At 40.7% G+C, this 22237-nt stretch overlaps 1 protein-coding gene across 3 annotated transcripts in view; it reads left to right on the top strand.

Annotated features, from left to right (window-relative positions):
* Nucleotides 1–22237, top strand: part of sytl5 (synaptotagmin-like 5) — a 33083-nt gene that overhangs the window by 4992 nt on the left and 5854 nt on the right. Inside the window, exons 2-11 of one of the 3 annotated variants that reach the window (XM_079666196.1) lie at nucleotides 12300–12641; nucleotides 12722–12937; nucleotides 13889–14001; nucleotides 14100–14217; nucleotides 15293–15436; nucleotides 16018–16120; nucleotides 16236–16365; nucleotides 17424–17524; nucleotides 18083–18178; nucleotides 19697–19762. In XM_079666196.1, the coding sequence (XP_079522322.1) occupies nucleotides 12523–12641; nucleotides 12722–12937; nucleotides 13889–14001; nucleotides 14100–14217; nucleotides 15293–15436; nucleotides 16018–16120; nucleotides 16236–16365; nucleotides 17424–17524; nucleotides 18083–18178; nucleotides 19697–19762 (1206 nt within the window). In that variant the 5' untranslated portion in view covers nucleotides 12300–12522. Of the gene's footprint in view, nucleotides 1–12299; nucleotides 12642–12721; nucleotides 12938–13888; nucleotides 14002–14099; nucleotides 14218–15292; nucleotides 15437–16017; nucleotides 16127–16235; nucleotides 16366–17423; nucleotides 17525–18082; nucleotides 18179–19696; nucleotides 19763–22237 lie in introns of all 3 variants that reach the window. The other 2 variants (XM_079666195.1, XM_079666197.1) reach the window with 2 other exon arrangements.

Below are 22237 nucleotides of genomic sequence, written 5' to 3'. Positions count from 1 at the left end.
TGGATATGCAGGTTCTTGCTATCTTTATGGTTTATTGCACTTGTAATAAGTTGTTTTGGATAAAAGCGTCATTTAAATAAAATGTAATGTTATGTGATTGAGTTGATGTTTGGATCTTTTTATTGTTATTGGACTCAGTGCTCATCACATTCAGTGCAGCTGACGAAGGTTTTGAAGGTTATAAAGGCAGTGTTACTTTCTAATAATAAACCTTTATAAAATAGGTTTCAAACTGTAACGGTTTCCGACAATACTTACTATCGTTAATAATTTGCACACGGATGAGTGTCTATGAATAGATTACCCACCATTTTTGGCAGACCTGAACATTTTCCTTAATTATTGATTATTGATGATCATTATGAAACATTAATACCACCATTGCTACAACTGTATAAAACCATTTTAGAACATTTCCCAACTCAAGCAGCTAATTGGAAAGTTGCTGAAGTACCTCTGCAGCCGCTAGGTGCGCTATAGACTTCAGTAATTGTCAGGTTGACCTTTTTGTCAAAAGGTTTATTTTATAAATGCAGCTAATAACCAGGATTGTCTTCGTCGCTGAGAGCTTGCTGTCAGAAATGTACTTGTTTTATTGTTTTAGTTTCTTGAGGTCCGTGTTTGAGTCGATGCCATCTTAAATTCACTCACCAGACATGATCCTCAGCAAAATGAATCTGCTGAAGTGTAGCTTTCTAAATGCCTTTTGACTTGATACTGTTGATACCTAGAGTCCACCTGCTGAAAACAGCTGCTTGTCTTTTCTTCAGTATCTTTATTTATTGATCCATTCTGGAGGCCCGCCCAGACACTTATCTGTCCTCTAAACACTGCATTTCATTGTGCATCTGTCTCCTGTGTTCCAGGGCTACACTGATGAACCCACATACAGTGTGATACAACTGAAATGACAGGCTAATCTTCAAAGAAAATCAAAATCCATTAGCGTCCACTTGGCTTTAAATTACATATGCAGTTCAGTTGATACTCTGATTAATGGTAGAATATTCTCTGTGTACGCACACACTATAATGATGTAAAAATGTAGGAATGCACACACACACACACACAGACAGACAGACAGACAGACAGACAGACAGACAGACAGACAGACAGACAGACACTTTCAGAGGATTCCCTTCTCTCCATTAGCCGAAAGTGCAGTAAAATGTGGCAGGCAGCAGTTAACCAGGAATGAGTGCCATGAAATATTCAGCCATGTTGGTGAAAGAGAGGCAGCTGTTTATTAACTGAACGTCTCTTTCTGTGCAGAAGATGCAGAGGCCACAACTGAAATTGGGTTAATCAGATCAAGCCTCCATTAAAAAAACTTCTCCTTTCTTGTTCTTATTCACACCAACGCAACTCCGGTTCAAGCTCCGTGCTAGAGCTTTTCAGGTTCAGAACCGGTTCTTCGGTTTAGCTCCGGCTCTTTTCACACCGCCCAGAGTCCGACTGGTGCTGCGTCATTGCGCCATCGTTTGCGTCATGACGTAACCGCTTGCGTGCCTGCATCATAAAGCCAAACTGCGCGGAAACCCCTCACAGCTCACACTGACAACAACAAAAATGGCCGATTGGGCTCCAGCTTCCTCTGTACCTCTTCGGAAGACCAGATTCCCAGTAGGTAGCTGGTCTCTTCAGTGGACCACTGCTGCTTGTTAATTTTCTCCATCGTTGTGTACAAACTGGATAAAACGCCGGCTTTTTGTTGTGGTTCAGGAGTTGATCCCGCCCCTGCCCCCGCCTCGACGTAAGCGTGACGTATGTGGTGCTTTTGCTCTGGCCGGACAATTTTTTGGTGCTTGAAACGAACCGGATTCCGGAGCTAAGAGGCTGCTCCGCTGCGGTGTGAACAGGAAAACCTGGTACTTTTCAAGCTCCAGCTCTGAACTGACCCTGAAACACCGTTGGTGTAAATGAGGTTCTCTGTCGTGGGCAACACATAACGCACTGAAAAACAGAAGGTTTGAAAGATGCATGTCATAAAAGATCACAAAGAATACTTCATTTTGATATTTTAGTTTTATCTGTTGATGATTGCTGACAACGTTCTTTTGAGAACTGTTTCCACATCTTTTTTTGCTGAGATTTCAGATACTGTCCACTGAATATGTGCATGTTTTTCCAGCTTCCAGACTGCCATCAATTGAACCGTCTCACAGTTTTCATCATAAGCCCAAACCGTGCCAGATCTGTGGTGTAGAAGGCAAACTGGTTTGAAATGTCTGTTGTTTCTGGCAAATGAATGATCTTGTATCACTCTGCAGACATTGGAAGAGTTGGTTATGTTGAATATTTAGGGAAAAGCTTGCGTCACACAGACTGCACCTCTCCTGACTATAATTAATCACATTAAGAAACTTGATGATTTATTTAAGATGCATTGAGGTAACTGCGGATATAGAAGAGGAGGAGTTGAAGTAGATACACATTTAGAAATGCATTTGGATTATGTGGTATGTTGAAAGGATTTCCAAAATATTTCAGTTTACAATGTTGCTTTTATGAATATTAACAAACACCTTTTCTCTTAATCCATTTAACACAGTTGTACAGCTCACCTGGAGCCGCAGGGCATTTTCCCAGTTTGTGCGGTTGATTATCCGACCATGAAATTAAATGAAATGAGAAACCGTCCTATACTTGGCTTTGTGACTAAATACCTGCAAGACCAACAGCATTCCCATCAGCTTTGGCTGCTAATTAGCACATGTAAGGATTCATCCGGGAGCTAAGATGATTAAAATGGTAAACAGAAATATACCTGCTTACATCAGCATTTTAGCTTTGACATTGTTGCTGATGTTAGCATTTAGCTCAAAACCCCACCATGACTAATTTGCAGCTTGGCTGTATTCTCATGCCTTGTGAGGAACAATCCCACATTTTACTCCAAATTATTCCCCTTCGACAGACAGATTTTGAGTTGTGCAACATTTATTTTGGGTATGCTTGTTTGTCTCTAAATTATTTGCATTATATGAAAAAAGAAAGGCTGAAATTATGAAAATTGTACTTTTAATCAAGACTCTTTGTCTGTCAGGCTCCACCAGCTTTAGACTTCAAAGCTTAGGAAATGGGGTAGGATTATTTTTGGTGATGCAATTTTAATGTAACAGGTTATTTTTAACATGAGTGCATTTCATAACACATCATTAAATAATAAAGCAATTTCCCAGAAAATACAATTTTAACGCAACAGTGCCCACAGTACTACTGCTGTGTTTCATTTGCACAGGAGAACCGTTTTTCTTTTTTGCATTTCTCAGATTAGGTTGTTAAAAGCTGTGCAGTGACTGAAAGACAACGCTTTCAGAAGACTTAACTTGCATGGAAGTCATCACTGAACACCTGATTTGACTTTCCTGCTCCATCTCCCCAAATCTGCTCTCCCCTTCCTGTTAATCTTTTATTCCGTCAGTCACACCCACAAACAAATCATCCATTTTCCGTCTTTAGATCCGTGCTCTCTCTCTGCTGGGCTGTTAGGAGGAGTGGCAGACTTTTCCTGAGCTGCCCTTTCCTCTTAATGAGTGGGTGAAACTACACAAACAACCCATCAATGAAGCAGCATACAGATAAGGCTGAGTTCAGTGAAGGTGAAAGGAACAAAAAGTGGAAGGAGTGCTGCTGGGTCGTATAAGAGAGGACAGCTGACAGGAAAGCTAAGGTTTTTAGAGGCACTAACTCTGTTGGTTTGTTTTTCCTATTTTCTGCTCCATTGAACGCTGCGGGGAACTGTAGAGGCCTGCAGGCTTAATAAGTCATTACTGGTGACGGCTCCTGAGAGAGCTGTTATCTTACGGTGGCTCTGACATGCTCCATGGCTGTAAGGGCAGCATTTTAAATATTAGTAGTGGTTCAGAGGAATAGCTTTTCCCCACTGCTGAATGGCAACATTACAGCAACGTGTGTTTTCAAGATTTGATTCATACATTTTTCCACACGGTTCCCCTTTCTTTCTACACCTGCCAGCCGATTAGTGCCGAACATTGAGGATTTCAAATTGTTGTTTTAGAAATTCCAAATGCGGAAAGTTTTGTTGGTAAGGGAATTCAAGACAATATTTATCCACCGAACGCACTTTAGTCGAAGCATATTCACATTAAGTATATTCAAATGTTTTGTAACTTCCTGAAATCAAAGGTGTGGATGTGAGACCCTAAGCAGGGTTTGAACTTAAGCTCTCTTTTTTCCATTCTCTAAACAAATGATTTTTGTCTAAAAACAAGTGCAACACCATGAATGCCTTGCAGGAGAGACTCTCAGAAAGTGTGTGATGTTAATCCCATTTGAGCAACACAAGTAAATGAGAGCCACATCTCTACAGACACGTAAACTAGTTGGTTTTAAGCAAACCTTTACAAAGTCGACCTTCTCTCTTGTGCTATAACACTCATCTCCAGTGTTAGACAGCCAGTCTAGAGATTAGATCAAAGGATTGGCTGCTGTTCCCGTGGATCTGTCTCTCAGCTGCAGCCTGACGTCTCCACCCTCCCTGTAGACTCATAATCACAGACAAAAGGCCAAATCTGGCGAGGACAGAATGCTAGTCACCGTTATGCAAAGTCTCCGGCTTGACGCAGGTGAGTTATTCACATCGCTGTCCCAAAGTCACCTCATTACCTTTCGAGCAAGCCAACTAATTAAGGTTTCAAATTGGATTCTGATTGACACCATTTAAATGATGGTGGCTGTGTTTCAGAAGAGTTACTGACATGTGGAAAGTCCGGAGGATAAAGAGGAGTGTTTGCAGACAGCTCCTCGCCTGATTGGCAGTGACACGGACAGTCTGACAGGTCTGCAGGCAGAGAGGTTATTAGTGCTGTGTGTGTGTGTGTGTGTGTGTGTGTGTGTGTGTGTGTGTGTGTGTGTGTGTGTGTGTGTGTGTGTGTGTGTGTGTGTGTGTGTGTGTGTGTGTGTGTGTGTGTGTGTGTGTGTGTGTGTGTGTGTGTGTGTGTGTGTGTGTGTGTGTGTGTGTGTGTGTGTGTGTGTGTGTGTGTGTGTGTGTGTGTGTGTGTGTGTGTGTGTGTGTGTGTGTGTGTGTGTGTGTGTGTGTGTCAGAGACAGGTCACCACTTTTAGTGAAAAGTACACACAGGCAGGGATACTTTCCGCTCAGACAAACACGTCATGTATCATTGAACTCGTTGCCTCCGAAACCTCTCCTCCATCGTGCCAGATCTCATCTCCAGCTCCCTGTGAAGACCAACCATTGATTGTACCTCGCTGTGAACACTGCTCTCACATCCGATCTCAGGAAGAGGATTACATGCAGGCAGATACACGGTTGAACAGGATAGGTCCTATTTGCTTCAATGCCTTTAAATGGAGATACGCTGTGTGTGCTGGAAAACTTTCCTAAGCTCAACATCATCATTCTTTGTTAGAATTTTCACAGCACTCGGTTGTAAAAGACACAAAGCAGCTTGCTTACAGTTTTATAATAAAGCTCTTAGACTGATGGCCTTTATGTGAAGAAATCCATCTTGAGAGTGTTGTGCTTCATCTCTTCCTCTTACTTAAAGAAAGCTATTGAATTTTATGTCTGCTGAGCTTTGCTAGGCTTTGATCATCGCTACATCTGTCATTGTCGTGATGTTTCCTCCTGGAGTAAAGCCATTTAGCCCCTGCCTGGCTTCGAAGTCCAGTTTATCTGCTGTCTTGAGGGATTCTTCTTTCTTTTCCTGCTTTTTCATGAATGGACCATTTTATGTTTACATGAAAAGGAAAAATATTAAAGAAAATATTTCAAATCAGATCACTAGCAGGAAAGGGGTAGGAATGCAACCCAAAGCAACTGATGTCATCACTTAAATGAATCAATAACATATTAAAGCTACAAATATATATTGTTTTATTTTAAAGTAGGATCAAATGTGAAATGTTGTATCAATAAATCCCATTAAAAGATCAAAATGTGTTGTCAGCTCTCCCCAATGCAGTCTCTTAACACTCTTCAAGAACCTATAGCTAATTTTTGGTTAAAGGCTCAGTAAACTATACTGAATAAATCCAACTAAAGCTGCTCTGCACTTTAGTTTGGTATCAGGGACTCTTTTTAAATATGCAGATTAATAGACATGTGGCGGTCTAGTGGGTATTAACTGCCGCATATGTTTTTTTTTAATGGTTTTTGGAAGACAATGGAGCAATCAGAGAAGTAAGCTCCACAGACATCACTCGTTTGCGGCATCAATTCATTTTGGGATTTGGTCTTTTAATGGGAGTTGTGAACAATAGGAACAACAAAGAACACCACCAGACTTACCCTTTAATTAACTTGAATGACATCCTCTTTGCATCCAGCTCTTCCATATCTTTCAGGAGGATGTTATCATGAAATGAATGTTGATGCGATTACTATGCGAGTAAATTATACAGGTGGTAATTATGGCAACTCCCACATGGCTTGAATGAGGCATATGCATGGATATTGGGTGTTGATTAGAGTCCCGAAATCAGCCCCTTCTTGACACACAACATCAGTATAGGTTATATTCTATTGCGTTTACCAGGGTGTTACCACCAGTGTAACCTGCTGTGAGATATGTCATTATGGACCTTTTGCTGATGAATCATTCATGTTTTTTACACTTAAGGCATTTCTGAATGTATGGATCATATAAGAGGTTGTGTTGGCTGGCTGCAGCTGCAGGAGGAGGTCTGGCAGAGCTGAGGTGACCTGCTGTTTAATGGTCACCAGAGACGCTCTCTGCCACTCATCATCCCTGTCTGCTGCCGCCTCACATCAATGATTCACAGAGGAAAATGTTCAGCATCCTGTAAATTACCTCGGGGGATTCAGGGGTTATAAATTAGAACAAAGGAGGAGATTCATGGTGCATTAAGGACTGTAGTTCCTGCTTAAGAAAACCATCCAAGTTTAATTTCTGTTACTACATAGAACTGCAATTTTTATAATTTATTAATAATCTCGACTTGCCGCTCTTCACACTGTTGCTGCCTTTGTCAACATTTTGTGGAAGAGAACATGCTAGGAAACTTATCTGGAAAAGCCTCAGCCTCCCAGGAGATAAAGAATGTGCTGATATAAGGTGAAAGAGCTACCCTATGATTTATTCACTTCCAGGCTAAAAAGATATCCGCTGCCCCTCGCTGAAATAACAAGGCTAGAGCTAAAGTTGAGGCTGGTGAATTTTCCATATTAAAAGGCTTGTGGGTGACCCACATTTCTGCAGAAATACACCGCACACCATATCGTTTCTCTCGACCTCATTCATCCCACTTCCACTCTTTCACAGGAAGATTGAGTATAGTAACTGCATTTCCACAGAGAGGAAGTTGTGTGGTATACCGGTGAGTTGTTGCTGCCTTTCTGCCGCAATGACACATTTAAGTCCAGGAGTGAAGAGTGAACAAGAAGGACAAATATGAGCTGAGGAGTGTGCATGGTGTTGAGAGATAAGTCGGGGGGAAAATGCACAGCTGTATCTAGGGCTCCATCCATCATCCATCCATCCGTTCATCCATCCGCCCATCCATCCATCCGTCCATCCATCCATCCGTTCGTCCGTCCGTCCATCCGTCCGTGCATCGATCCATCTGTCCGTCAATCCATCCGTCCGTCCGTCCATCTGTCCGTCCATCCGTCCGTCCATCCATCCATCCGTCCATCCATCCATCCGTTCGTCCGTCCGTCCATCCGTCCGTGCATCGATCCATCCGTCCGTCCATCCATCCATCCATCCGTTCGTCCGTCCGTCCATCCGTCCGTGCATCGATCCATCTGTCCGTCAATCCATCCGTCCGTCCGTCCATCCGTCCGTCCATCCATCCGTCCGTCAATCCATCCATCCGTCCGTCCATCCATCCGTCCGTCCATTCGTCCGTCCATCCGTCCATCCATCCGTCCATCCATCTGGTACATCCACTCAACCTTTAAAAGTGGCTGGGGCGAGAGGCGTGTACATCCTGGATAGGTCGCCAGTCAATTACAGAGCTGACTATTGACATTCACAACTATGAACAATTTAACTAAAGTTAATTTGCCACTTGCAATTATAATTGCTTGCAAATCTGGCAAAATTATATATATATCAGATACCAAGGTTATGATCCTGTATTTTTTTGTATACTGTGATACTCGCAATTATTTGAGTATATAAAAAAAAAAAACCACTAAAAATATAGAAAGATAACTATTCAGTTTGATCTGCATGTATCACAGTCCCTGCACAGCAGTATTACACATGCGCTGCACTCAAAGAAATTAACATTTACCAATGTACATCCATAAAAACATAAAATTAAAGAGCTGGAAGGAGTCTTCGAGTAAACAAAGTGAATAAAATATTTCAAGGCAGAGTTCCCCTATACATTTTTACTACTATAAATAAAAAAGGTATAGATTCCTTTTGAGAATGAATCAATAGAGTAGCACAAAAGTTAATATTGCGATACATACAATACATTTATTGACTTTCCTTCCACCTCTACAATGAACTGAACCTGCATGTCTCTGGACTGTGCTAGAAAGCCGGAGAAAACCCCCACAGGGGAAAGGATATACACGATGTTCCTGTTTGTTTCTTAACCTAATGACATGACAATGACATGGTGGGATGAGGGCGTATATTGAAAATGATATTGAGTTATGTGGAACTTAATGCCCAAATAACCAAATCACAATCCCAAAGACTTCCAGTTAAACCAGAGTTCCAGTTAGCAGCCACACCAGCTTTAAGAGGTCTTACCGTCACCGCTTTTACATGTATTATGTTACAATTTCAATACAAAACAAGATAACAAACAGCTGGAGAGACAGATGTTTGTTGTTTAAGCACAGGAGTGCTGATTGCTAGAGGGAGAAATGTTTCAAAGTCATGTTGAGATTCAAAAGTGCTGCACTTTATGATAATAACACAAATAATAATAATTTTAAAGCCTCATTGAACTGTTGTGTCATGTTGGGCTGCTATTTGCAGAGTGCATCATCCCAAGCCAAACATCACCGGGTGTATGAAGCTCAGTGTTGCAATGCCAGAACATAATAAAGTGAAATGAGTCATCTTACAGTGTTTTCCTCTTGAAGCACTTTTACATTTGAAGGTTTTCCTTCTAGCTGAGATTAGTGAACTGAAGGACAGAAGCTTTTGTGAAGTGCAGCCATCGTGTGACCTTGGTATCTGAAAGTGTTTCTGATCCTTTGTTTTCCCAATGAACATTCAGTAATTAATGGATTATCCCAAGTACATTTCTCCTCCATGTCTACTTTGCTTCACTGCCAAGTGGAGCTCCGCTTCTCCCAGCACACATGTGGTCTTTAATTGGCAGATTGATTCTGCTGTCTGTAAGCCCGACCACCTGCAGGAAACACCAGACCGGCTGGTGGTAAAATGCCAAAGTTACGAAACACAGAGCACACCACATGTGGCTCTAGCCAGATGTCCTGGGAGTAGAACTGACTCAGTCACAAACGATCCATTACAGGTTTGAAAGATGGAAAAGAGAGAAACCTTCCCTGACTGTTAAGAAAGCAAAATGAGTCACTATGCTTTCCTCTGGGCTCAGTATTAGTGCAGAGCTGAAGTGTGAGTGTGTTTCCTCTGCACAGAAGCCAGAGTTGAACCGCCTGGTGTTTGCTCAGGGCAGAGAGTGGGAATGTGTGCAGTGTGTGCTCAGGGAGGACTGAGAGGGACACACGCCTACTGCAGCATAATACAAACTCTGAGATACTGTTGTGCTCTCTCAGCATGACTGTTGTATGAGAGATGCTCAGATAAATATTAGTTTTGCTTTATAGATGTTGTTGACCAAGTCAGCCGTACGTCAGCACAGCAGTATCAGGTGGCACAGTTGCTTGGCTGCCAGGATCTTCTGTGTGGTTTTGGATTTCTGCTTTACATACTCAACTACTTTCCAGTTTATTAAACCTGCAATTCAAACCAATGCAGCGTAATACACTTTCTAGCCTCAGGAAGGTTATCATTTCATTTTTGTTGTTGATTCAAATATATGCTTATTATTATGCGTAATGTTTTTCATGTTATACCCTAAAATAAGATCTTTTTTTATCATAGTTATATGAATAAGGGCCAACTAAATAATTGATTTACAAATATCTTCAACAGCTTTCTTAAAAAAGTTTCACCTGACATTATAATTAAGTGCACCTAATAAACTGGCAAATTGTATATTTACATTTGATTTGAATACACCTTAAAACATTTAACATTAATCTTACATTTCAATCCAGGTTGTGTACTGACTTTTGATCTTTGAAGTGATATTGTGTTATATTGAGTGTTTTTCTGAGGACAACTGGCAGTCCAGTGAGTAAGTCACAGTATCATTATGTCAAACAATAAACATTGCAGGTCAGAAAGACAGAATATAAGAAAGTTACTCATTACACCAAAGGTGGGTATTTTAGCTTCCCTGGCTCTAAGGTCAGTCCCCCATCACTGCTGTCCTAGTTATAATATCTCAAGATGTAGAGAAGTAATTGGCACTGCATTTATTTTAGAGGGATTTATTTTCCTTCCACCAGAAGTTTGACATTTGTGGTTAAGAGTGAAACGTTATTCATAGATCCATCCAGTGCCAACATCAAGTCAAAAGTGTCCACTATTACCAAGTACCTACTAAATGAGTCACCCTTTCAGCCTCAGCTGCATGTTATGTTTATGGCTAATTGCAAATGTGAAAGCTAAATGCAAATTCTAGCATGCTAAAACAGTGAAATAAGATGATATGGAACCTCAGCATATAAGCATTGTCATTATGATTGTTTTAGCATGCTGACATTAGCATTCAGCATTGCTCTGGCCCAATGCAGCCTGTCAGAGCTGCATCTGTATATCATTTGTATGTCTTCTATTAAATCCCCATCTTAAGCAAAAGGTGAAGCAACATTTTTGTATTGGCTACAATGCAGCTGCAGTTGAGTTGCCATAATCACTGATGTCATGGTGTGCTTTTGGTTGCAAATGAAGCTGAGATGAAGTCTGCCGGTTCGTTAGTGCTAATTCATGTAAAGCGAGGGGAAGAGGCGAGAGAAGAGAGGACGAGGATGAAAGGGACAGTAATGAATACAGACTGAAGGAGGCTGGTGTGGGCATATGCATATCCCTCCACTCCATTCCATTTTTATTTCCTGACTTCATCAGCACAAGCTCTTGCAGAATTGTGTCCCTCAGTGGCTCATATAACCCCATGTTTATTACTTTCCGATCTTCATGGTCGATTTTTATAGACAGCACGGAAAGCTATTTTTGTGCCAATCAGGTTATTCACTGCAGTGCACTTGATCAGGCACTGCAGCTAGATTGATAATTGACTCTGTTTCAGTGTGTGTTCATGTGTAGCATTCAAATCAAATCATTTATCTGACTTAAAGTGGCATCAGGGACACTTAGCAATTCTCCAGCACAGCTACAGTAGGACTGACATTTCATTTCCTCACACTGTTCCCTATGGTTAATTTGTCATAATAAAGGCAGCTGTATCTAATGTTATAGAGACATTAAATATAAGGTGGTTTCATCCCCAGCTCCTCCTGTCCATATATCATAGTGTGCTTTTATTAAATATTGAACTACAAACTGTTTAAAATGTGTCTTGTGTCTTCTTATCAGAAACAGGAGCCCCTTGAGCTAAATGCTAAATGTTTAGCTAGACATTTTAAATATTCTTCACACGTTCCTACCGTGGCGGGTGTCTCCTGGGCTCCAGTCCTGAATGTTTTTTCTCAAAAGTTTATAATCTTTTAGATCCTTCAACTTTATTCCCCCATCAGCCTCTCAGGAAATATTTCCGTCTATGTCCGCCCTCATCATGGTCACGTTGGGTTGTTTTATGCTTCTACTGCTGCTCCCTCTAACCGATAGTTGTTAATATATTTAGTCTAGACCAGAGTTGAGGATAGACATACTGACATTTCCATCCCTACAGCCTCGCCACTCGTATAGCTAAAATGTCAGACTCTTTGGAGCAAAAGTCTCCAAATCCCAATTAATATTATGTGGATGTGTGCTTTGGCACGCAGGTGTGCAGATAATTAGTCTAGTCATTAAATGAGGAAAAGATAGATCTCTGCAACGAGAAGCTGAGACATGTGGGTGTTGTGCTCTGAATGTCAGGCTTGGAGTCTAATTGTGTGCTTGTTAAGCTGCTGTGGAGCTTTTAAATGTCCACTAATTATTTGCTTCCTCGTGAAATCCTGTCAATCATTTTTGTATTATAATAATTGTATTTTTAACGCTGGCATAAAAAAGCAATTTAACCAGCCAAGTTTTACTAGCTTTTTTCTTGTGTCTGTTTGACGTCATATAGGCTTCCTGAGAGGGGTCCCCTCTTGTCAGCCCGAAGAAACAGAAGACCAGAGGAGATCACACTGAAACACTGGAGGGACAAAGTTCAGACCATGCCAGTGATCCAATCTCAAGCCGAAAATTACTGAAAGTGTTTTCCAGCATAATGTAGTTCTCTCTAAACCTCCTCCATGCAACATCTTTGCTCGGCTGATTTCACCGGCAGCGTGTAGACTGAAGGACCAATGGAGCAGGTCGGGGAGGATCTGAACCTCTCCTATCTGCTGGAACATGAGAGAGACATGATCCTGAAGGTGCTGCAGAAAGATGAGAAACTGAGGAAGCGTGAGGAGAAGAGGATAAGGTAAGTACTTCAGCATCACCTTTTAAACTGTTCATCTCACTCAGTTTCCTTAATGCCCCTTCTTCCTTTCTTTCCCTCAGAAAGCTGAAAAATGAGTTGCTGGAAATCAAACGAAAAGGGTCCCGTCGGCAACAGGAGCTCGGGGAGCGAGAGTGCGCTCGCTGTCTCAAGACTTTGGGACTTATCTTTGACCGTGGGGATCTCTGCGAGGAGTGTCAGCTGCGCGTCTGCAATGACTGCCGGGTTTCAATTCCGAAAGCACGCCAGTGGAGGTGTAGCATTTGTGCTAAGATTTCGTAAGTGCCATGCCCGCCAAGGACCAGAACAGCTTAGTGTTTAGTAGAGGAATGTACTCCAGAAGGCTAGCATCAGATAGTTAACGAAACACATCTGTCTCCATTTGTCTGTGAGGGCCCTGGGTGTTTCAGGGCTGCCATCTTCTACATGGCTTTAAAGAATAATCCACCAAACTAAACATATTAAGTGTTTGTGGTGTCTGTTAAAATACCATCAATCCTGGAAGTAGCAGAGATAGCAATTTATTCTTTGCAGCCAGTATACAAAAAATACACTGTCTATAAGATGTGTTTGAGTGCAAGAAGTACAACTTTTTTAAACGTTGGCTCTCCTGCTCATAGCATGCAAATGTTTTAGCTCTATACACCTACACAAGAAACCTAGGGCTAAAGAACATATGCAGAAAATCACCATTTGAAACTTAAGCAGACAGATGGAGGGAAAGTCATTCTTCATTCAGACCTGCAGGTCCTAAAAAGTCTGACAAAGACGTTATTTACAAAGATTTCTATAAGTGTTTTTGTATCTCACACTAGGAAGTTAAGTTGGTTACAAAGGTTTTTCGTAAACTTATTTGATTCTAAATAATTTGTGTTCAAAAAACACATTCTTTTAAATATTGGTTAATCCATTTCCTGTTGTTATCCAGGAGAAAGTCAAGATTAATGATATGATTAGGAATTAATGTAGAACACAGCTGGTGAGTTCTGATAATATTGTGAGGTTAAGACCTCTATACTGCATAAGAGATAAATGCTATATTATACCTACTGGTTTTCTTTCATATCGTTTGTTATAACAGTGAAACGGGTATTCAATTGTATTCTACATGCTTATAAAAAAACTCATTGTAGCCTTTTTTTGTAAGTAATTGACTGATTTATGATATCCCAAAGCTTTGGTGTGTTTCTCATTAAGTATATTGAGTGAGGCGGGCGTTGTGTTTGCAGGGAGCTGAAGGTGGTGACGGGTGAATGGTTCCTGGAGGAGCGGTCAAAGCGCTTCGAGCAGGGAGTGCCGAGCGGTGACGTGATCAAACAGACCATCCTGAGTAGCCCGACCAGTGAGTAACACCTCTAATGCTCTGTTACCCAAACAATGATGATATTTGAAGTAGTGCAGGACATTTTCATTCATGTTTTTGATGTTTTTGATCACCAGTCACAGACATAAAGTCGACAGAAAACCTGTCAGCCACTTCTGAGCCAGAGAAATCCGACACCCCCAAATCCAAAAGAAATGCTGTACTGAACATTGTGGATGGGGCCAGGAGGAAAGGGTAAGCAGTGGAAATACAGAACAAAACAGCTCAATTTATGTTCATGCAAACATATATTCTGAATTAAAATGTTTATTCTCATAAAATATACAAAATATGCAGTAAGATGTAAGCAGAGAGCAGGCAGTGTAAAATATACTCAAACTATATGTGATAGAAATCAGCAGTGTGTTGAGGACTCACTTCAGTACAAAGGCATTAGAAAGATCAGTTGGATGTTTATTTGATTTAACAGAGACCCTGAATGCATTTGGAAATACATCTGGCCGAGCAGAATAGCAGTACCGGTAATTGAATTGTGTAGGCTAGCATTGCTCCTCTTCTCGGCTGCACACTGATGGTTCCAGAAGGCATCACAGTGATTCAGACTGAGAAGCAATATTCACAAAAAAAATGATTTTTACAACACAAAGTTTAGTGATTGAAATCTGCATTAGAATGAGAATGTGCATCCAAATTCAGAAAAAAGTAGTGATGGATAATATTGCAGGTATTTGGTCATAATTGATCATATAAAAATATAAAAATATAAAGCTGTATATGCCTGTAACAGAAGTTGTGGCAGTCCATCCCATAGATATTGGGATTCGTTAGTCAGGACCAACTGATAAACCAACCTTGTCTCTGCAGCCATTGTCGGAGTTGACTACAATGTAGAATAACATTTTAGTCATCCGGCTAACTTCAAGAAATAGAAAAAAACGGGAAACAATACAACCTTCGTGACAATAATTTAAAACAATTGAGTTAATTTGATTGTACGTTCCTCTTTAACTAGATTTCCTTTTGCTGTTTGTAGAGTTAAGATAAATATAGGGAAAATAAAAGACTATTTGTGTGTGTGTGTGTGTGTGTGTGTGTGTGTGTGTGTGTGTGTGTGTGTGTGTGTGTGTGTGTGTGTGTGTGTGTGTGTGTGTGTGTGTGTGTGTGTGTGTGTGTGTGTGTGTGTGTGTGTGTGTGTGTGTGTGTGTGTGTGTGTGTGTGTGTGTGTGTGTGTGTGTGTGTGTGTGTGTGTGTGTGTGTGTGTGTGTGTGTGTGTGTGTGTGTGTGTGTGTGTGTGTGTGTGTGTGTGTAGAAGGATGAAGATGGAGAAAAAAGCAAACCGAAAGGCCATGAAGCCGGAGAACGGAGTTGACAGCGCCAGTGTCAAAACGGTTTCGGATGGAGACGCTCAAAGCGTGCGAAGTGTTTGCTCTGCTCCGAGTCCACGCTCAAACAGGTGTCCATCCCCACGAGTCACAAACAGACATATAATCATTTAAAAGTGTATATTTATTTATTTATTTATTATCAAAGCACAGTCACACAAAGATCTACTGAGAAATAAATTAAAACAAAACCGAAGACACAAAAGTAATGCCAATGATATCATTGCTGTGTCAGAGCATTTCACTTTGACTAATTTTGAAGCTTTAAACATGATTTTATACAAAAAATCAATCTCTCAGCATTGACACAGCCTCAAGTCAGTGTCAAGTCAACAGAGACTTCAAATTTGAGTATTTACTTATCTCAAAACTGGGTGATATCTCTTTGAAAATTACACACTTACAGGCCTCAAGGCAAAGCAGTTCAATGACTAAAGAAGAAACAAACATCAAATACAAATACAGAGATATCCTTGACAGTTCATAAAAGCACATTAAAAAATCTCTTGCTTTCTGAGTGCCTTTTATTTAGGCAGCCAAAGAGCATCAGGCAGGTAAAACTGCAATCCTTGATGACTAAAAGCTAAAAGTTTCCACTTTAAATGTCTGTGGTGTTAAATTTGTTGATGACGGGTTTCTCTCTGGTTCTCAGGGGCAGTGTGGTGGCCTTGGAGTCCTCGGGGGTTCCCACCGTACCCAACAACCTGCGCTCACAGACTCCGGACAGATCCTCCACTCCCAGCGACAGCCGGAGGGTCAGGGTCAGCAAATCATACACAAGCACACAAACAGCAACACAGCAGGGACAACCAGGTTGATTCAATTGTTGTTTTAACAGTTTGGGTGTGTTTGATTTGTGTGTGCACACAGCCTGATGGAGCAGAGAGCGTTGCCAGTTTATACTCCAGTGACAGTGTGCCTGAGACAAAAGCTACCGGCCATAAGAGGAAGGATTCAGGGACCCCGACCATTTCTGTGTCCCGAGCCTCAGTTTCATCAGGTACCTCACTACAGCACACACTCGCTTTGTGTTTTTGTCTCACCTCGAGCTCCTGCTGTTGCCACACAGCTTCATAGCGCTCAACCATTGTTTTTTTAAAATCACTGTTTCGGCTCTTTCCCAGCTCTCTGCTCGCTAACTTGTGAAATCTTGTAAAGGACAAAATTCTACTTCTGTCCGGAGCAAATGTCACATCTTCACAAATACCACTATTACATTACTCCCCTCTGTCTATCTGCTGCTCTTCTGTTGAACTCTAAAGTATAATCTCTTCCAATTTGTCTCTCAGTGCCAGAGCCTTTATCTCTACTAGTAACGGCTCAGGAGTGTGTCGAGTTTTTCTGAAGTGCCTACGATTACTGTGGTTAAAGGTCCACTCACGGCTACAGATGTGTCAGACCTTATTATCCCTATTATAAATACAAAAAATAGTTCATTATAATTAACATAGAAATATGCTACCACAAGTCACACTCATTTAATGAATCACTTTATTCAAACATACGATTTGTCTTGGATGTTTGTTTGCTTTGAAGGCTTATTCGACAAACTATAAGCTCTGATTGTACCAGCCCTTAAATCACCATCATCAGCCCCCTGTGGTTAAATGGAAAACAGTTCATCGGTTGGTTTCGGAGGGTGTCATGAGACATAAAGTAATAATTCAGACGGGCCTTTACAAGTATTAATCTGTGTCTCTAAGGTAGGGCTTACATTCTCCATACAGAGGATCATAAGGACACTTTAATCTCTAGCCTCAGACATTGCTTATTTATGAGAAATATTATTCAGATCAGGCATTTTAACACCAATGCTCTAACTGGGCATTTTGACTATATGTTACAAGCTGCATTTCTTGCACATTATATGGAGTGTTATCAAGGTCCAGATAACTAGTTATAATCGTTAGTTTCTCTGCTCTCTTTTACTGTCTGCTTGCATTTTGTCTGTGTTTGCCTTCCAGCCCCTCGCTCCCTTCAAACCGCATCTTTGAAACATTTATTTTTCTTCTCTCCTCCTCTGCTTCGCCCCGTCTCCCTCTCTCCTCTCTGCACCAGATCACAGCCGCTCAGAGATGGACCTGTCAGCAGCGGGGTCTGAACCCAGCGAGGACGCCTTCAGTCTCAGGAGCCGCTCCGTCCCCGGCCTAAACGAATCTGTGAGCGCCATCATCCCTTCTTTGTCCTTCAGCTGAATATCTGCACACTGATCACATATTAGCACATTCACCACAGGACCACAAATCCAGCAGAAGCACACATTCTGTTAGAATACATACATCTACTAAACCATGTGTCCGTATCGAGCTAAGGATCTGTGACCTCAAAGTAAAGCATCACATGTGGAGTTGAATGTTAATTTCACTTCAAAGAGCATGACAAACATCTAAACGTCTGTAGGCTGATAACAGGTGGAGGATCTGATGGTTGGTATAGAGCTGCTTTGTCTTTGTGCTAATTCCAACGGGCTGGCACTCGCACACATTTTTATATTCACTCATCCATTCACGATCACAGGTTTACTATAAACCCAATGACATTGTGATTTCACGCGACTACACAAATTGCCACACTCTGTCCCGCCTTGTCTGGTTGAATTTATGGGAGCTGGCTGTATCCTCCCACACAGAGCTGCTGTGTAACGTACAAAGATGCTTTGGCCAGCTTCCCTGTACCAACCTCCCCTTTTGATTACATCTGAATGCTGTCATCCGCAGGAGTTTTCTGATGAGGACGCAGAGGAAGACATCGATGCCCTGATGTCGGCTCACAGCAAGGCTCCCAGCCGGCGCATCAGCAACGCACTCTCATCGGTAAAACCTGTGTTCAAACTAGTACAAATGTAAGAGTGTCATAGAAGCCGATTTTATACACTGTATGCCATATAACAGCAATGTTTCAGGTTCAATTAAGGACTTATATGTCGTACCCTCTCTCTTTCTTCTCTATTTGTACACTGTCCTTTGTCATTTAAAGGCAAAAATTCCCCCCCAAAGAAAAAAAACAAATTCTTGGAAGTCCTGTATATTCACACACAGTAATAACATGTACATCTACACATAGACTCTTCATCAGCTGGTGTGTGTATCAGGTGTCTGCTCTGTTGTTGACTCAGTAAACATAGTGTGTGTTTTGGGGCAGCGTGTGACACGAACACCTTCCTCTGCTGCTGCACACTTTGGGACAACTGCTGCCTTCAGGGCTACTATGTATTTGTATATCCTAGTTGTATGTAGTATTTTAAGCGGGAAAAACCTACATATTATATCACCTACCCAACTTAACTTGTGCCCGAGCGTTTAGATTTGTGTCTCTGGGTGTCAGTGATGTTTTTTTTTTATCACACGCATCTTAAATTGGTTGTCTTTGCTTACCATGTTCACACTTGGGTACTTAGTCTGGCAGAAATTCGAGTTATTCAAATGGCCTGAATAATTGGCTTATTTCCTGTCTCATACCATGGTCTTTGTTCGGTGTGTGTGTGTGTGTGTGTTTATGTAAAGATCCTCGATAAACAGGCGAAACAGACGTCCTGCCTGTCTGACATTTACCATGTCATCTCATAAGTGACTAACAGCCGTCACCGATCTTCTGTTTTCAGTATGAATGGAAGTGGAGGGAGGTGCAGATAGCCTGAAGTTGAATGGCGCTCTAATGTACTCGGCCCACTGTTGCATGATTCACCTCACGCAGGGCTATGGATAGATGATAAAAGCACAACTGAAGTTGGTGCCATTTATGTAACAGTGCAATTTCCATCATTGGTTAGACCTTTATTTTCATTCTGGTAGAATTTTTTTTTAATTATTATTTGTTTTCTCGTTCCTCTCAGGGCTTCCGTAGTTTAGTATGTTGTTTTGGTCATAAAACAAGATGACAAATTAAATCCATCCAGCAGTTGTCACGACTCAAAAACACAAATAAAAACCTGCTGGTAATATTTCAGTCTCTATTATCACTCTTAAATATATAAAATAATATATAAAAATCTTTATATACAATATATATCATGATTTCATAGACATAGTAAACTATATGGAATACTTTCACTCGTTTGTTTGTGTGTGTGTGTGTGTGTTCAGTTTGCTGGTTCCAGATGAGTTGTAATCTCTGTGTTTCCATCTGATAATCACTATGGTAACCGTGTGTAATGTGGTTTCTGGCTGTGCTGCTGCAGACGGGGTTTGAGCAGCTCCTCCTGGGGGCCGGGGGGGTCTGTGCTCGGGGTCTGTCTTTATCACTAACACATCAAAGAGCTCAGATCTCTCTCTCCTTCTCCTCTCTCTCCTTCCTTCCTGCCCCCTGTTATCTCATAAATGAATCGCTGCTAGTGTTCCACCCCGGGCTCAGAGAGGAGGTGGGGGCACCTCAATGTCCCCGACTCGGACGCTGAGACCGTAAGATTCCATGTTTCTGCATGTATTTATATTCACCACATTATAACAATGAGAATCAGGGCTAGGCGATGTAACCAAACTCTTCTATCAAGATATAGATCATTTTTTAATCTTCATAACAACATATATTATGGCTACAGAAACTATTGCATGTTTTTTTGTAATTCAATAAATAATGTTTCAGGAAAATATTTTCTCATCAGATTAAGAACTAAGTACAAAATGCTGGCCATGTTTACATAGTTTACATGCACACAAATGAAGAGTATTCCGATTGGGACATTAGTTTGACTTAACAACACTGAAGTATTCCCATAGATTCCTGTGTGTGGGGTGCAGGAGTCGAACAATAAAGCTGAACGAATAAAGCACACACAAGAACTATAATTTATTTTAACCAACCTTTGAGTTTGTTTCACATTCTAAGTTATTATTATGCAACAAACCCCTTTTGGTTTTTCTATACCACAACAGCTTTATTGTGTATCATAACATCTTGATATAGGATTTCAACACAATACGGTTCCATTGAAAGACTATAAATGAGTATACTGAACAGTCGCCCAGCCCTGGTCAACATGCAGCAGAAAAGCAAATAAACACCTACAGAATTCATGAATGTATGCTGAGGTTCCCTGAATATACCACTATGTTAAGTTTGGCTTTGCTTTAATGTGATGTTAGCTACAGTACATCTTCTTCCATTAAGTCTAAGCTCCTCATTATTTTTGTAGTCATTAATCACACTGGCTCCCAGCAGGATTTAAGTGCCGTAGATTTTCCAGCAGAAGATGCACAGCGTGGCTCAATTCTCGCTTTCTTTCTTTCCTCAACACTTTTCATACAGAAATATTATTAAGAGTGGATCATACCAGTTCAATCCTGTCCAGAGCTACAACACTCGTGTGTCGGACAAAACGACCTGCTGTGCTTTTACTAATTTAGAGTCTTTTGTTGGTGAAATAGGTTCTGCAGGTACACAGTATGAGGAATATGCTCTCCAAGCACTTTAATTTGGTAGTCTATATGAACTCAGGAGGTGTTGCCTCAGGCAGACACACTCACTGTTCAAGAGAAAATGTAAAGATAACTTTCTGGATGTTACTGGTTATATCATACCAATCGTCAGTTTTCACTGTTCTTACAAACTGTTTTCACTTTCTTTTACCTGTTTGTCTTTTGAATATATGTTCATTTACAGTTTTTTCTTCATGTTTTACACTTCCTTCCTTTTATGTAATCTGTTTATTATTTGACTGCATATTTTTCTCTTGAGCTGAAGCGATGAGTTGTCAAAATTATTGTTCAATCCTACATTTCTTAGCTCCACTACATAAGTTCTGATTATGTACCACATTTGCATGACATAATATTGAATAGGTTCTGGATTTCGAAAAATGAGGTCATTTCATATTTAAAAAGCCAAAACAATTTTAAAATTAGGAAAATAATTGACAGGTTTATCAATAAGAAATAGTTATAAGTTGCAGTATTACTTGCTTTCAGTTTGAAATCAAAACCAAAACATCAACATAGTTATCAGATCAGAGTTTTTTAGAGAAAAAGAAAAGGAAGAATCACAATATACTGAGTGAAACTGCAGAAGCATAAATCCCAAATGGAAATCAGTGTCCCTAATATTCTTCCACCTCACACTTGCTCTTGTTAATTCATGAAAGAAATAATGTAGTCAAGTTTTCTGCTTTATCACAAATCCTTTCATATGCAGTCACCTTTAAAAACTCATTCCCAAAATGAATATTTCACCATCCATCCTGCTATGATTATTTTTTAGACCCAAGCACAAATTATTAACTTATTTTTTTCATCAGATGTTGAAAACCTTTTTTTCATCCAGGCAAGCTTCCCTAAGAGCAGTGCTCACATTCTCTTATCCAAGAGTAATATCATTTTCCCTATGAGTGCAAGAGGCCTTTGAATCGTGTGAACTCTGGGGTCTGCAGTATTGGACCGCCTGTGGGCACAGATGACATTTTAAAGGGCATAAGCCTTACTCTAAAAGAATAGTTTGGATGTTTTGAAGATGGGTTGTATAAGATTCCTCTCCATAGTCAGTGCACTATTCACCACCACTCAAGGGAAACAGACATGACTTCAGGAACAGGATGTACTGCTGTGGAAGGGGGTATCCGAAAAAAATACATTTGTCCCCCTAAAATAAATGCTAATCTTAATAAACCAGTTTAATTGTGGGCCATTTTTAGTTTATTTTCAGATGTACATAAAGCCACCACATTCCATTGACTAAAACAGTGGTTTAACCTGACAGAACTGTAATAGTTGATAGTCTACCTTTGTGCTGATCGGTAACTTTGTTTTATTTTTTCTGTCTTTTTAAGACCCCAAAAAACACAAAATATATTTCGAGGCAGCTTTAGACTAGCTACCTCTGTGTGCATCAAGGTCAAATTACTTTTTCGTCAATGGAGTCTGGTGGCTCTTTTGCAAGACCAT

This window comes from Notothenia rossii (assembly GCF_949606895.1).
Source record: "Notothenia rossii genome assembly, chromosome: 2".
Lineage (NCBI taxonomy): Eukaryota > Metazoa > Chordata > Actinopteri > Perciformes > Nototheniidae > Notothenia > Notothenia rossii.
Note: the sequence above shows the minus strand (reverse complement) of the source record. Positions and strands in the feature narration are given on the sequence as shown.